At 41.9% G+C, this 14794-nt stretch overlaps 1 protein-coding gene across 1 annotated transcript in view; it reads right to left on the reverse strand.

Moving 5' to 3' along the window:
- Positions 1 to 14794, reverse strand: part of LOC126260772 (sorbitol dehydrogenase-like) — a 146702-nt gene that overhangs the window by 40809 nt on the left and 91099 nt on the right. The window contains exon 4 of the mRNA XM_049958110.1: positions 14609 to 14768. Within this exon, the coding sequence (XP_049814067.1) occupies positions 14609 to 14768 (160 nt within the window). The remainder of the gene's footprint in view (positions 1 to 14608; positions 14769 to 14794) is intronic.

Raw genomic sequence — 14794 nt, forward strand, 5'->3', positions numbered from 1 at the left:
GTAACTGGTACCTTTAGAGGAACCTCAGTTCACTATTATGTAAGTTCCCTAACAATACTGTCATCATCAGAGGAGACTTTAATCACTCAACAATCAGGTGGGATATTCACATTTCTTTTTAAATGATGGATGTGGCACACTATCCGCCTTCTCTGGAAACTATTTAGAACAAGTAGCTTGGAATACCACTCATGATGGAAATATACTAAATATAATGGCAATAGATAGACATGACCTCTTTGAGGATATCCACATTGAAACTGGCATCGATGAACGTGGGACAAGTGTAGCAACAATGAGTGATATTAAACAATGGAAATCCAGGATGGAATGTGACAATATTATGATAAGGAAAGTTGCTACTCACCATATAACTGAGATGCTGAGTCACCTATCTATGACTCAGGATCTCAGCTATATGTGATTAGCAACTTTCCTTCTCACGGTATTGTTATATGTCCAGAAAAATAGATAAAGAGGCCATAATGTCATATCTCAATGACAAACTCATAACATTTAACTCTCAACAGGAACCCGTACAAGAACTGTGGCACAATTTCAAAAGAATAGCTGACCACACACATCATAGATGTGTAATTAGTACGACAGTTTGTAATACATTCACTATGAAGTAACTCCTAAAGAAACAAAGATAACTGCATGATATCTTTAAAAATATTATTGAAAGATGTCTCACAAAATGTGAAGAAATTCTGATCATATATAAAGGCTGTTATTGGTACTGTAGTTAGTCTCCAGACACTCTTGGACAAGACAGGAGCTGAATTTGATTGTAGCAATGCAAAAGCAGAAATGTTGAACACCATTTTGAAATGTTCATTACAAATTAAAATTCAGGAGAGTTGCCTCAACTCTCATACCACTGCAAAAGAAGTAAAATAGATATTAGTGTCATTGGTATTGAGAAACAGCTGAAATTCCTCAAACTGAACAAATCTAAAATAGAACCCTATCAGATTCTGTACTGAATTTGCACCTGAGTTAGTCCCTCTATTAACAATAATATACTGTAGATGCTTTGAACGAAAAACTGTGCAATATTCTTGACATCATTCATTATAGAATCCGAGAAAATATTCTGACCTTAGGCGTAATGATGTACCTCAAACAGGATGACCTCCCCTATGCCACCCAGCATGGATTCTGGAAATGCAGATCATGTGAAACCCAACCCACACATTTGTCATATGAAATCCTGAAAGCCATGGATCAAAGCAATCATGTAAATGCAGCGTTTCTTGTTTCCTGAAAATCATTTGACTCAGTACCACACCTATGCTTATTATCAAAAGTACCATAGTATGGGGTATTCAGCAAATTTAGTGACTGGACTGAGGGTTTCTTGGCAGCGAGTCATTGACAAATGTAGAAGTAATTTCGGGCATGCATCAGGGAAGTGTGTAGGGAACCATTCTGTTTCTGTCATATATTAATATTAATGACTTAGCAGACAACTTCAGAATTTTTGCAGATGACGCTGTTATCTATAATGAATTTCTGAAAAAGAAAAAAAAATACTGCACAAATATTCAGTCATGTCTTCATAAGACTTCAAAGTGTTGCCAAAAATTGCCAGCTTTATAAGAAAGTTTTCTGGGTATGGTACTGTGTCATATCACAAATAGCTATCACTGATGAAACCAATATTTTGGGCATGGTAACAGTGGCCTTCTCCTGGGTCTATGACAGTTTCATCAGTGATAGGTATTTACAATATGACATGGTATCATACCCAGAAAAATTTAATTTTAAGTAACTGTGGCTGTGGAGGCCTACGTAATTGTATTACCAACTTCCTTTAAATTTTCAGAACTCAACAATGTGTACTTGACAGAATGAAAAAAACATCATATCCTGTGAGTACAATATCAGTGAGTCACAATTTGAGTTGTTCAACTCATACAAATATGTGTGTGTAAGAATTTGTAGGAATATAAAATGATCACATAGTCTCAGCTGCAGATAAATCAGGTAGCATACTTAGGTCTGCTGGTAAAATACTTGGGAATAGTAGTATAATGCAATCAGTCTACAAAGGGGATTGCTTACAAAATACTCGTGCAACCCATCCTAGAATATTGCTCAAGTGCATGGACGTACAAAATTAAAGACTAGTATCCTTAACATTGGTTTGCTCGAACATATTATGCCCTCGAATATAATAAATTTCCTCGAGAAAGAAAAGCTTTTGTTCACAAATCAGCACAAATTTAAGAAGCGTCACTCATGCGATACTCAGCTTGCCCTTTTCTCACGTGACACCCAGTGAACTTGAGATTAAGAGCAACAGACTGCAATCGTATTCCTTGATTTCTGGAAAGTGCTTGACACTGCTCAATACTGCAGACTGTTTAAAAGGTCTGGGCTTATGGAACAGGTTCTTGGGTATGTAAGTGGTGTGAAGAATTTTTAAATAATAGAACCCAGTACACTGTCCTGGACAGTGATGTTCATTAGTGACAAGGACATTGTCAGCACAGTACCAGAGCAGTACTTGTACCTTACGACCACCAGTAAAATTTCTGGTGGATCTTCATAAGGCACAGATCGAGGAGCTACCAGTCACATCGGAATGAATTTTGCCTCCAGAGGAAAACCCATTATCGCAACACTACCATCTCACAATGTGAAGTTATGTGCTGACCTTGCCGGGCTCCGAGTACTTGTATGATTACTAACAGAAAATACAAATGCTATGGGATACATCCATATCCAGTAAAATGTGGGACTTTGGGGAAAATTGTACACGTTAGGACAAAGGAGATTCTGCTAGTAACACTGGATAGGAAAAGTGATGTGTTGATGTCAGTGGAAGAGCAGTGATGATGCCAGAGGGAGCGGTTTACAGTATGCCCCTCCATGGCACTCCAGACTCTCATGGAGAGATGTGAGCTAGCACTATTTCTTGGGGTAACAATCGCAGGAGGATGTCCGTGGGGCTTTTTTACTATATATCCATATTTTCAGAAAATAGGAACACAGTGGTGTACTCAGTGTATGACCCAATTGTAGCTATCACCACATGCTACAAGAAAGTACATTCATGGGAGCAGAATGTTTGTATTTATGAAACAGTGGGATATTGCTAAATGAAACACAATGTGACTTCTTGCGACCAGCTTCCAGTGACGTTAAAAGAGACTACAGCTTGAATCTGACATGTCGTCTGTTGTATCTATCCAATAATACCTTCAAAAGACTGCCAGTGTAGAACCTAACTTATCTGTTTAATACCCGAGATAGCACCATAGTTATTTCTCTTGAGAAGCTAATAGCCAGAATAGGTGCATTAGTGCAGAAGAGGTGTTCCAGCATATTGAACAATACCACAGTGGGTACCAGCACTAGTTCATAGTAATGGAAATCTCATCCTTCAGAACTGTCTTAATAATGGTCACTGTCCAGGTGATATATGTCCATTGTTGGTGGAGAGCAGTTCTCCCACCCTTAGTCCCAGTCCGTTGCCCACCATCCCAATGGATTGGCAACAAGGCTTGAACAGTGTGGTTGTACTAGTCACCATACACTGTTTTGTAGAATGTGCTGGGAAGGACAGAGAGTGTAAAATATGAATGTGAGAGAGACAGCACAATGGGTGCATGGAAAAAATGTAGACACAGCAATACCTTGTTTTAGTAGTTCACAGTTTCAGCAACTGTCTGAAATTCAGAGGACCAGTTTCTTCCGAGGAGTGGGGAAGTGTTGTCATCAACCACAGCAAGACTTCAATCCAGCTAAGCGGTGTGGGGCCTGCAGTTGTGAAATCCTGCAGTGGATGCTTAAGTAATACTGCCATGGTATTCTGCAATGCAGAAGTCTACCTGTAGGAGTGCACTGGGTTACTTCGTGCCGTGACACGAGGCTGCACTTCTGCAGCTGTCTACGTGACAGGAAGCGAGCTCCTGCCACAACACACGTGGACCCAGCGAATGTAAATGCGTTTCACTCGGCCATTAGCAGGACTCATTCTCAGACTTCCAACAGTGCTGTGGCAGTCTCTGTGCCAGCTGTCTGTCCAGTATGTGGCTGAACCACCCTCACTGAGCAGCGACATCACCTGGGCGAACTGCTGGCCTACAGGCCATCAGATAGTCCTAACGGTTTGGGGTTTTGAACTGGTACCACTCGGGGGAGACCACTCCCTGGGTTTCATTGCCTGACACTCTGACCAACTCCGAGGGTCCTGGTTTCAGCACAGGTCATTTGCTCACCCTGTCGACTGCTTGGAGCTGCCTGCTGTAAACGTGAGGCCAGCTGTAAGCTTGCAGACCACTGAGTTGACTCGAGCCTTGCATTGGCAAGGCTGTGCAGACTGCTAGTTGTTCTTGCTGAGGTGGTACACTACCATTCCAATGTCCACATCCACTGCCAGGTTCTTGAATGCAGACACGGACCTCTCACATGGAAGCTGTACTTAATAAAGCATATTGTTACTGAGTGAGCATTCTTGACTCTGCACTTGCCATTGTACTGGAAGATCCCCCACCCACGGATTCCACACCCACCAACTGAAGTGGCTATCCAGGGTAGTATTGGTATCTGTGTTTGACTCTCTGCTATGCACAACTCTTGTAACTTGCAATAATTCTCAGAAATATACATTTGCAAGCATCCAAAAATTCTCAAAATTACCTTTGTGGAAAGCATCAACTTTGGATTAAGATTATAAGTGTATTTTATTGTTCTTTGAACTTCAGGCACATCTTATTAGTGTTATGCTTTCTCTTTGCCTTTAAGTTTGACGTTTCCTTGTTTACCTGTGTTCTTTTCAATTTGCGTTTTCCTAACTGTCTAAAATAAAACATTTAAATTCCACAAGACTGCCAAATTATATATGAAGGAAATGACACAGGTCCTGAAAACTGTATTAGTCGAGGCACAGTGTTCAGGATTACCCCAGTATTTAACGACAGCTTGACCGTGCATCCAGAGAACCAAACACCCTTGTTTATATAGTGTCACTGGCTTTATGTAAGGCATAAAAAAAGCAAAACATTACTATCTGATTGACTCAGGTAATGACATAAGCACACCACCAGTTGCACAAGACAAGAACACAACACTAGTCATGCCTGTCCCTGTTACAGAAGCCAACAGTTCACCTGTAACAATGTACAGCATTTGTGAGGTGGCAGTCAAATTGAGTTAATGTCTATTGATGACAGCTACTGAGAGCAGCCAAGATTCAGGCACCACAGGCAGCAGCACTGCCAAGTAATGACACCACTGGCCAGGATCCCCTGCCGTGGACATTAGATACACAGTGCGGCTCTGAAAACATAAAAGTAACTTACAGAAAGCAATTCTGTTGTCCCACACTGTCCACGATGTGGCATTAGTGGTGGATGCTAGCCTGCAGGCTATCGGTGCAGTTCTCCACCAATGTGTTGAAAAGAGTTGGGAGCCCTTGGGTTTTTACTCCCTCAAGCTCACGGAAGCTCAGACCAAATGGAGTGCATACTGCCAAGAGCTGTTAGGGCAAGAAATGTGGTAGCTGACCTGTTTTGAGAATTGGGGCCATCTTGTGTATCATTCATTACAGGTGATTCAGCATGGCGCAAGCTATGTATAGGCAGCTGCAAGAATGTTCACAGAACAGTTCAACTGCTCTGTCAATTAAGTATGTGCAGTTATTAGGTTCAGACAACCTTTTTTGGTGTGATGTTCCTAGGCCCACCCCCAGTCCTTTTAGTTCCTGAAGTGCTACACAAAACTTTTTAATACACTCCTGGAAATGGAAAAAAGAACACATTGACACCGGTGTGTCAGACCCACCATACTTGCTCCGGACACTGCGAGAGGGCTGTACAAGCAATGATCACACGCACGGCACAGCGGACACACCAGGAACCGAGGTGTTGGCCGTCGAATGGCGCTAGCTGCGCAGCATTTGTGCACCGCCGCCGTCAGTGTCAGCCAGTTTGCCGTGGCATACGGAGCTCCATCGCAGTCTTTAACACTGGTAGCATGCCGCGACAGCGTGGACGTGAACCGTATGTGCAGTTGACGGACTTTGAGCGAGGGCATATAGTGGGCATGCGGGAGGCCGGGTGGACGTACCGCCAAATTGCTCAACACGTGGGGCGTGAGGTCTCCACAGTACATCGATGTTGTCGCAAGTGGTCGGCAGAAGGTGCACGTGCCCGTCGACCTGGGACCGGACCGCAGCGACGCACGGATGCACGCCAAGACCGTAGGATCCTACGCAGTGCCGTAGGGGACCGCACCGCCACTTCCCAGCAAATTGGGGACACTGTTGCTCCTGGGGTATCGGCGAGGACCATTCGCAACCGTCTCCATGAAGCTGGGCTACGGTCCCGCACACCGTTAGGCCGTCTTCCGCTCACGCCCCAACATCGTGCAGCCCGCCTCCAGTGGTGTCGCGACAGGCATGAATGGAGGGACGAATGGAGACGTGTCGTCTTCAGCGATGAGAGTCGCTTCTGCCTTGGTGCCAATGATGGTCGTATGCGTGTTTGGCGCCGTGCAGGTGAGCGCCACAATCAGGACTGCATACGACCGAGGCACACAGGGCCAACACCCGGCATCATGGTGTGGGGAGCGATCTCCTACACTGGCCGTACACCACTGGTGATCGTCGAGGGGACACTGAATAGTGCACGGTACATCCAAACCGTCATCGAACCCATCGTTCTACCATTCCTAGACCGGCAAGGGAACTTGCTGTTCCAACAGGACAATGCACGTCCGCATGTATCCCGTGCCACTCAACGTGCTCTAGAAGGTGTAAGTCAACTACCCTGGCCAGCAAGATCTCCGGATCTGTCCCCCATTGAGCATGTTTGGGACTGGATGAAGCGTCGTCTCACGCGGTCTGCATGTCCAGCACGAACGCTGGTCCAACTGAGGCGCCAGGTGGAAATGGCATGGCAAGCCGTTCCACAGGACTACATCCAGCATCTCTACGATCGTCTCCATGGGAGAATAGCAGCCTGCATTGCTGCGAAAGGTGGATATACACTGTACTAGTGCCGACATTGTGCATGCTCTGTTGCCTGTGTCTATGTGCCTGTGGTTCTGTCAGTGTGATCATGTGATGTATCTGACCCCAGGAATGTGTCAATAAAGTTTCCCCTTCCTGGGACAATGAATTCACGGTGTTCTTATTTCAATTTCCAGGAGTGTAGTATCCTTAACCTCGTCCACCCTAGTGGAAAAGCAGGCATTAAGCTATTGATGGAGAGATTTGTGTGGTCCAGTGTAATGAAAGACTATGATCAGTGGGCAAGAACGAGCATAGCATGGCAGCAGTGTAGAGTGGGCAGACATGTACGCAAGCCAGTGGGAGAATTCCCAGAGACAACAAGGCATTTCTCCCACATCCAGACAGATATCATAAGAAGCTACTGCAATCAGAAGGATATTACTATATATTGGTTGACATCTACATCTACATCTACATCCATACTCTGCAAGCCACCTGACGGTGCGTGGCGGAGGGTACCCTGAGTACCTCTATCAGTTCTCCCTTCTATTCCAGTCTCATATTGTTCGTGGAAAGAAGGATTGTCGGTATGCTTCTGTGTGGGCTCTAATCTCTCTGATTTTATCCTCATGATCTCTTCGCGAGATATACGTAGGAGGGAGCAATATACTGCTTGTTCTTGAAACTTCAACAAAAGCCCGTACCGAGCTACTGAGCGTCTGTCCTGCAGAGTCTTCGACTGGAGTTTATTTATCATCTCCGTAATGCTCTCGCGATTATTAAATGATCCTGTAACGAAGCGCGCTGCTCTCTGTTGGATCTTCTCTATCTCTTCTATCAACCCTGTCTGGTACGGATCCTACACCGGTGAGCAGTATTCAAGCAGTGGGCAAACAAGCGTACTGTAACCTACTTCCTTTGTTTTCGGATTGCATTTCCTTAGGATTGTTCCAATGAATCTCAGTCTGGCATCCGCTTTACCGACGATCAACTTTATATGATCATTCCATTTTAAATCACTCCTAATGCGTACTCCCAGATAATTTATGGAATTAACTGCTTCCAGTTGCTGATCTGCTATATTGTAGCTAAATGATAAGGGATCTTTCTTTCTATGTATTCGCAGCACATTACACTTGTCTACATTGAGACTCAATTGCCACTCCGTGCACCATGCGTCTATTCGCTGCAGATCCTCCTGCATTTCAGTACAATTTTCCATTGTTACAACCTCTCGATACACCACAGCATCATCTGCAAAAAGCCTCAGTGAACTTCCGATGTCATCCACAAGGTCATTTATGTATACTGTGAATAGCAACGGTCCTATGACACTCCCCTGCGGCACACCTGAAATCACTCTTACTTCGGAAGACTTCTGTCCGTTGAGAATGACATGCTGCGTTCTGTTATCTAGGAACTCTTCAATCCAATCACACAATTGGTCTGATAGTCCATATGCTCTTACTTTGTTCATTAAACGACTGTGGGGAACTGTATCGAACGCCTTGCGGAAGTCAAGAAACACGGCATCCATCTCTGAACCCGTGTCTATGGCTCTCTGAGTCTCGTGGACGAATAGCGCGAGCTGGGTTTCACACGACCGTCATTTTCGAAACCCATGCTGATTCCTACAGAGTAGATTTCTAGTCTCCAGAAAAGTCATTATACTCGAACATAATACGTGTTCCAAAATTCTACAACTGATCGACGTTAGAGATATAAGTCTATAGTTCTGCACATCTGTTCGACGTCCCTTCTTGAAAACGGGGATGACCTGTGCCCTTTTCCAATCCTTTGGAACGCTACGCTCTTCTAGAGACCTACTGTACACCGCTGCAAGAAGAGGGGCAAGTTCCTTCGCGTACTCTGTGTAAAATCGAACTGGTATCCTATCAGGTCCAGTGGCCTTTCCTCTTTTGAGCGATTTTAATTGTTTCTCTATCCCTCTGTCGTCTATTTCAATATCTACCATTTTGTCATCTGTGCGACAATCTAGAGAAGGAACTACAGTGCAGTCTTCCTCCGTGAAACAGCTTTGGAAAAAGACATTTAGTATTTCGGCCTTTAGTCTGTCATCCTCTGTTTCAGTACCATTTTGGTCACAGAGTGTCTGGACATTTTGTTTTGAGCCACCTACCGTTTTGACATAAGACCAAAATTTCTTAGGATTTTCTGCCAAGTCAGTACATAGAACTTTACTTTCGAAGTCATTGAACGCCTCTCGCATAGCCCTCCTCACACTACATTTCGCTTTGCGTAATTTTTGTTTGTCTGCAAAGCTTTGGCTATGTTTATGTTTGCTGTGAAGTCCCCTTTGCTTCCGCAGTAGTTTCCTAAGTCGGTTGTTGTACCACGGTGGCTCTTTTCCATCTCTTACGATCTTGCTTGGCACATACTCATCTAATGCATATTGTACGATGGTTTTGAACTTTGTCCACTGATTCTCAACACTATCTGTACTTGAGACAAAACTTTTGTTCGGTGGGCAGAGGCTATTCCAATCAGTGACATCTCGGCAGAGACAAAAGCAGTGATCTTTTTAATGACCTTAATATCCCTATTGGGCTGGCCAGCCCATGTCATGACGGATCAGGAGTGGCAATTTGAGTCAACGCTGTTTCCCAAGCTGCCCAAGTTATGCAGTTTTCAGCACCACCATACAACCAGCTACTGCCCGGCAAGCAAGGGGACGGTGGAATGCTGCACAAAACATTGACAGCTGAACTTATGTGTCAAGATAGTAGTTGAAGCTCCTTGATGCCACTGGTTTTAGTGTGCCTCTGCACAACATGTAAGACAGATGTTGGGGCATTGAGAGAAGAGATGGTTTATGGAGAAATGTTATGCCTACTGTCAGAGGTGTTTTTTTTTTTTTCTTCTTTCTTTCAACCCATGAACTACCTGTGGAGACAGAACTGCCTTATTTGCTGCAGCAGATCAAAGTCCAAATATCCAAACAATGGCCTTCACCAGCATCTTGCCAATGGAAGCAGAAAGGTTTTGTACACTAAGATCTTAAAAATTGCCCTCAATGTTAAGAACTGATGCAGAGTGCCCATCATTCTCTGGGCTGTTCAAAGTTTTAAAGCATGACGACCTTGCATTGTAGATAACGTGGAAGAAAAACCACTCAGATGAGTAAAACTGTCACCAGACACTCCTGTAGAACATCAGGAAACTGAGGGCACCATGACAGTGACTTCAAGTCAGACAGCACCAATGTCATCACCCTCATTGCAGCAAGCAAGCCTGCAAAAAACACACAAGAGGCGCTGGCAGTCAACACCAGAGCAGGCTGACAAGTGTGTTACAAGTAGCTGCGCATTACAGGAGCTCTGCTGTACCGAGGGGGGGGGGGGGGGGGGGCTACATGGGAAGCAGTGACTATGAATTAAGATTCAAAGTGTATTTCATTGTTCTTTGGACTACAGGCACATCTTATTGTTGTTATATTTTCTCTTTGACTTTAAATTTAACAGTTCCTTGTTTACTTGTGTTCTTGTCAAGTTGTGTTTCTAAACCACTGACTCATTGGATCAGTACTATTGAGTAATGGATGATTACTACACCTTTTTACATGTAAATACATGAGGACTTCAGGGAGCAGTTATTTTTGTATGAGGATACTGTTGCTAAAAGTTACTAAAAAGCACTAATTAAGTTTACGATTGAAAATGTTGTACAAGTTTTTCATAACACTTGCAAATGTTCAAAAATTTACAGTATGTCACATTATACACGAGTTTTGACACAATCAATAAAAGCTTATGTGAAAACAACATGATCAGTTAAATATTAGAATCTATAAATTTGAATCAGATCTATCTGGCACACATCATCGTGGAGATGATGAAGAAACTGATCCGGCAGATGCCTGAAACAGGCACAAACTATCCTGAGGAAACCTACTTATGAAGTTTTACAAACCAGCATTAAGTAATGAATCTATGAGTATACTGCAATCTCCTATGTACTGATCCTGCAAGGATCATGTGGACAAGATTAGACTAATTACAGCACACACACACACACACACAGGCATTTAAGCAATAATATGATACACCTACCATTTGTGAACGGAATGGGAAAAAGCCCAAATAACATTTACAATGGGAAGTACTCCCTCCCCTGCCCCCCCTCCCCCCCATGCTTTTTTACAGTGGTTTGCAGAGTATGGATATAGACATAAATTCTGTAATAGCAGAATGATGTAATCAGAAGTGCTCCTAAATGATATTTTTAGGGAATTCTCAATCTTTGCAACAGTGACATTGTCTGAGGTAAACGCAAACCCTTGACCTGGGGTTCTGGGTGTTTTCTCTAAAATCTCCCCGTTTCCTAAACCTCACTAGTCCTTTTCCTTCACCTCTGTTACTTCTCCTTCAATCCTTCTGCCGAAGAAGGAGTGAGTGGTTCTGAAAGCTTGCAAATATAAATACCTTTATATGTGTGTTGTTCTGCCATGGCTTGGTGAGTAGATTTTTTGTCTGTCCATTATAATTACAGATTTTGAAATGATACGTTGCTTCCTTATGGAAACCTGAGAGGTGAAGTATTTGGTATTGGTAGAAAGAGATGTAAATCAAGAGGCATAACTGGAACAGGTGATTTACATAAAAAATCTTTGAGTATTGTGTGTGTGATCTAACAGAAAAGGGTAGTAATCAAACAATGGAAAGTCCAGGATGGAATGTAACAATATTATGAGAAGGAAAGTTGCTACCCACCATATAATATAGTGGAGATGCTGAGTCGCAGATAAACACAACAAAATGCAAACACACACACACACACACACACACACACACACACACACACACACACACACGACTGCAGTCTCAGGCAACTGAAACCACACTGTGCATATGTCTGTCTATTGTTGACAAAGGCCTTAATGGCCAAAAGCTATAATTGTGAGAGTCTTTTTGTTGTGCTTATCAGCGACTCATCATCTCCACTATATGGTGAATAGCAACTTTCCTTCTCATAATATTATTAAAAAAGGGTACTATTACGTATTAACATGTTGCTAAAAAATAATTTTTCTTTGTTTTCAGAAAAAGTAGAAGTCTTTTTAAATGAACTTCAAATTCAATCTGAATGTATAATTTTGCTAGGTGATTTCAATGTAAATTTTGAAACTGCAAACACTAAAAGGAGTCAACTGATGAACTTTCTAATGTACTAAGACAGTTTTTCCAGATTGTTTATTTGTCATAGAAGCATTTCATAATAATTGTAGAATAAATGACAACTATGTCACAAGAACAATAATTATTGAAAGCAACAATAAGACTTTCAATTGCATACTACTAACAACTTGGAAAAAAAGTCCAAAAATAATGTTACAAGTGTTTAACTCATTGTTGTGTAATTATGTATATACTGATTTGATGTTACAGTCCTAACTAAGAAACTAAAAGTTAAGGTAAAGTCAAACAGATGGATAACAAGGGGCATAAGGAATTCATCAAAACTCTTAGAAAGCTTAATGCAGCAAGAAAACACAACACTTTATTGAAAACACAAGTAAACAGCTACAAGAAGTTACATAAAAAGTGACAGTACCTGCAAAAAGTTAACAAATGACACAACTGTCAAACAAGAAAGTAAAATGAATTCAATGCGGTGTGTTGACTGTAGGCACATTCGAATTATTACAATGAGGATCTTTGGCTTGTGGTGGTGGCACCACCAGGCCACAGCAGAAGTGATATCAAGAGTGTATAGTGAGAGGGCAGTATGTTGTGAGCTGGGAAGCAGCGTGATTCTGCAAGCTCTTGTAATGTGGATCTGTGTTAGCCAAAGCGCCTACAGGAAGTGTGTTTTGGTTGTGTTTGGCCCTGCATATGGTCCCACGACTTACTAGGTGAGCAGTATTGATATCAGAGCCAGCACTGTCAGTCAGGATTGACTGAAGTGGAATTAACTACAACACTATGGTGGATTAAATCTATACAGCTAAACTTCCAAGAGGAGAATTGTTTCCTTGTGGAGCCTCAGCAGTACAAGGAACATTAAAGTGTTTGACTTAGCTAAATTGTACTCAAGTGCTGTTTTTCCCAGTTTGCTATTTCAGTAACTGTGTTTGAACTTACTTACTGAATTCTATCATTTGGTTAAACAGGTTATTAATACAGAGCTCACGAGAAATACTTCCATTTTGGCATTGATAGATATGTACCTAGTTAGACATTGGAGCTTGTACTTATGAACACATTGTCACTGTGTGTAGTTGATATTTATGTACAAGTCACCAAGTCTAATAAGTCATTAACTAACATAAGTTTATCTTAGCATTTGGTGTGTTTTGGTATTGTTACTGTTTTGAGTATTTTGATTTCTTTTATCAGGTTGCTGAACTATTTCAGAAGATAAGAGGAACTCTGTACATCAGTAACTTGATGGGGTATAATTTTGAATTATTTAGTTCTCTGGGTTATTAAAACTTTAATTCCCATGTGTGAGTTGGTACATAGACATTATACATAATGATAATTCTGAGGAAATTGTTGGAAACTTTACTGTTGTAATTTGAAGAGTAATTTTGAGTGTCACTGGTTTATTATAGTTACCGCTGTCGCATGCCCAGACAGAATATAATAGGCACAGATTCAAACTGGTGCGATAGCATTTGAAATCATTTTTAATGAAGGTTAACACTTGTTTTCTAGGTGACCAGAGTTATTGTCTTATGTAATCTGTTATAATGGCCATATGAAATGCTACATTGAAGCCTGAGGCCTACAGATGCACTCCATCTAAATAGTTATTATCTTTGCTTCAAAATTATTGACACTCTTCCAGAGCTTTCTATTACCATATTTAAAGTTCACAGAGAAGAGCTGTCAGTCCTGGAGTATACACAATGAACCTAAAACAATCAATAGTAGGGACACTTCTCAGAAAGGCTGTTACACAAGACATACAAAACTATAGATCAGCCCCACTGTTACCTAGATTTCTTTAAAATACTAATGCATGGCAGTCGATGTACCTTTTTGTGTAAAAATAAAAAAAAAGGAAACTAGTTTCCGATCAGATAGTTTTGTGGCGAATAAATCCTCTGAAAGAACTGTCTTTGATTTCTTGAGACAAGTTCTGAATGCTGTAGATCAGTGTTGATGCACTGACAGATTAAGTTAGTTTGATTTGCTTGTCTTTTGTTAATGTACCGTGATGCATTCCATGTCTCATCAGGTTCTCCTCTTTGATGGGATTTATAGAACACAATAAATGAATGAATCCAGCAAAGCAACTGACGACTTCATCCAAACACCCCCTTTCCCTGTCCTTTTCTTGGATCATAGCATTAATATCCCAATCCACTTTCTACTGCTACAGCCAAAATCTCATTCTATCATGCTCAAAATCAAACATAATAATACTGATAATCTGCTCTCCAGAAACATCAACTTCATAAAAGATTCATCCACACTATTCTAACCACTATTTTACAAGATATTCATTAATATTAATAATCTTTTATTGTACCTTAAACTCATCATTTTACTTATTTTAATTGTTTAAATTTATTTTTCATTTCAAATTAAGTTGGGCTGAAGAACAGCAATACGTGCTCCGCAGTCTGTTCCCAATTTGGGGATTAGATTATTAATGGAGATTAAAACAACTTACTTGTAACAGTAATCAGCTGCATGTGCAAAGAAACCAGTGAGTGCGCCGTGTGTCGGTGGGCAAGCACAGAAGCGCACGTCACGGCAGAGGTTGTAGCGGCCCGTGTGGCACAGTGTGCACTGCCGGCACGGTACTCCAGGCTCCAGTGCCACCCGATCGCCTGCCGTCAGAAGCATGCACTGCTAT

The sequence above is a fragment of the Schistocerca nitens genome, chromosome 5 (genome assembly GCF_023898315.1).
Source record: "Schistocerca nitens isolate TAMUIC-IGC-003100 chromosome 5, iqSchNite1.1, whole genome shotgun sequence".
Lineage (NCBI taxonomy): Eukaryota > Metazoa > Arthropoda > Insecta > Orthoptera > Acrididae > Schistocerca > Schistocerca nitens.